The sequence below is a fragment of the Callorhinus ursinus genome, unplaced genomic scaffold (assembly GCF_003265705.2).
Source record: "Callorhinus ursinus isolate GAN/ISIS: 27379988/994484 unplaced genomic scaffold, GSC_fseal_2.0 scaffold2251, whole genome shotgun sequence".
Lineage (NCBI taxonomy): Eukaryota > Metazoa > Chordata > Mammalia > Carnivora > Otariidae > Callorhinus > Callorhinus ursinus.
The window spans coordinates 653-2512 of record NW_027399305.1 but is presented as its reverse complement, the minus strand read 5'-3'; the positions used below and the strand labels follow the sequence as shown (position 1 = coordinate 2512).

Here is a 1860-nt window from a genome sequence, read left to right as displayed (position 1 = left end):
TGAAATTATCTTTAAGAAATACAACATGTACCATGTAAGATGCAGAAATTTCCAGGCTTTCGTTATCTGTGGTTGGGGAAAACATTGGGAGCCTTTAAAAATGGAGAAAGGGGACACTGTCTGTATATCAGAAAGATTAGAGGCTTGGGTGCCTGGGTGGCTCAGTTGGTTAAGCGACTGCCTTCGACTCAGGTCATGATCCTGGAGTCCCGGGATCGAGTCCCACATGGGGCTCCCTGCTCAGCGGGGAGTCTGCTTCTGCCTCTGACCCTCCCCCCCCATGCTCTCTCTCTATGTCATTCTAAATCTCAAATAAATAAAATATTTAAAAAAAAGAATAGAGGCTTAAAAAGTGAGTACTTAAATATATGAAGACAGTTGAATTAAAACAAATGGAAAATCCAGGAAATAAATAGAAGGAACCGATTCTACTGCCACAGCCTGATCAAAGAATAGCAGTTCCAGCTCTGAGGCTGTGAGCCCTGCAATCATGGGCACTTCTTCAGGCCCAGGAAGATTGGCCCTCACATCACTGGAACCCCAATGATTCTTTTCAGACCCCTCTTTATGTCTCTGTTCCTCAGGCTGTAGATGAAGGGGTTCAGCATGGGTGTGACCACCGTGTACATCACAGAGACCACTGCACTTGAGTGGGAGCTCTGGGGAGCAGCAGAGCTAAGGTACACACCAAGCATTGTACAATAAAATAAACAGACAACTGAGAGGTGAGATGCACAGGTGGAAAATGCTTTATACTTGCCCTGAGCTGATGATATTCTACGTATGGAGGAAACTGTCTTAGAATAAGAGTAAAGGATCCCAGCAAAAGGACCCCCACCCAGCAGGACAGCTGCAAAATACATCACCAAGTTATTAAGAAAGGTGTCAGAACAGGCAATTTGGATCATCTCATTGAGTTCACAAAAAAAGTGGGGGATATAGGGGCGCCTGGGTGGCTCCGTTGGTTGGGCGACTGCCTTCGGCTCAGGTCATGATCTTGGAGTCCCGGGATCGAGTCCCGCATCGGGCTCCCTGCTCGGCGGGGAGTCTGCTTCTCCCTCTGACCCTCTTCCCTCTCGTGCTCTCTATCTCTCATTCTCCCTCTCTCAAATAAATAAAAAAAAAAGTGGGGGATATGCAAGTGTGTACAGAAGGACAGACGCAACATCATTAAACTTTGTAACAAGGAATTCAGGATACACATGACCCAGGACACCAGAACCAGCAGTCCACAGAGCAGGGGGTTCATGATGATCGTGTAGTGCAGGGGATGACAGATGGCCACAAACCGGTCATAGGCCATCACACTCAGTAAAAAGACGTCCAGCACAGCAAAGAGTATGAGGAAATAAATCTGAGTAACGCAGCCTGCATAGGTGATGACTTTGCTCTCTTTCTGTGTATTCATCAGCATCTTGGGGATGGTGGTAGAGGTGAAGCAGATGTCTACAAAGGACAGGTTGGAGAGGAAGAAGTACATGGGGGTGTGCAGGTTGGGGTCTGTGCTAATGGCCAGGATGATGAGCATGTTTCCAAATGCAGTGATCAGGTACATGGAGAGGAAAAGCCCAAATATGAGGGGCTGCAGTTGTGGCTTCTCTGAAAATCCCAGAAGAAAAAATTCAGAAATTTGTGTATCATTTTCTGGTTCCATGCGGTGGAGGTGACTTCTGGAAAAGAGGGAAATAACATGATTGATATTCACACAACTTGCATTACTCACAGATTTGAAATGGTACATTTCATATTTTGCAGTCCAGACATACTTGTTATTTTGTTTATTGTTTATTGTTTTTGTTTTTAAGGGGGTTCCATCTGGGCATGGAGCCCAACGTGGTGCTTGTACTCAGGACCCTAGAG

The 1860-nt window shown here is 46.0% G+C and overlaps 1 protein-coding gene across 2 annotated transcripts; it reads right to left on the bottom strand.

Annotated features, from left to right (window-relative positions):
• Positions 1-524: 524 nt before the first annotated feature.
• On the bottom strand, positions 525-1654 carry LOC112817944 (olfactory receptor-like protein OLF4). Of its 2 annotated transcripts, none has more exons than XM_073890700.1 (2): positions 1140-1654; positions 525-948 (listed from the first exon to the last, which is right to left on the bottom strand). In XM_073890700.1, exons 1-2 carry the CDS (start codon positions 1652-1654, stop codon positions 525-527), a joined length of 939 nt encoding a protein of 312 aa, XP_073746801.1. The 2 variants fall into 2 exon arrangements, with proteins under 2 accessions (XP_073746801.1, XP_025721033.1); XM_025865248.1 differs by having other exon boundaries at positions 525-942.
• Between the last annotated feature and the right edge of the window lie 206 nt (positions 1655-1860).

Bases quoted from the DNA above. Each gene is read 5' to 3' on its own strand.
- LOC112817944 (XM_073890700.1), bottom strand. From the start codon at position 1,654: ATGGAACCAGAAAATGATACACAAATTTCTGAATTTTTTCTTCTGGGA. The intron at 949-1,139 runs GCATATCCCCCA...GGAGCCACCCAG, and splicing joins CTGTCCTTCTGTACACACTT to GCGCCCCTATATCCCCCACT.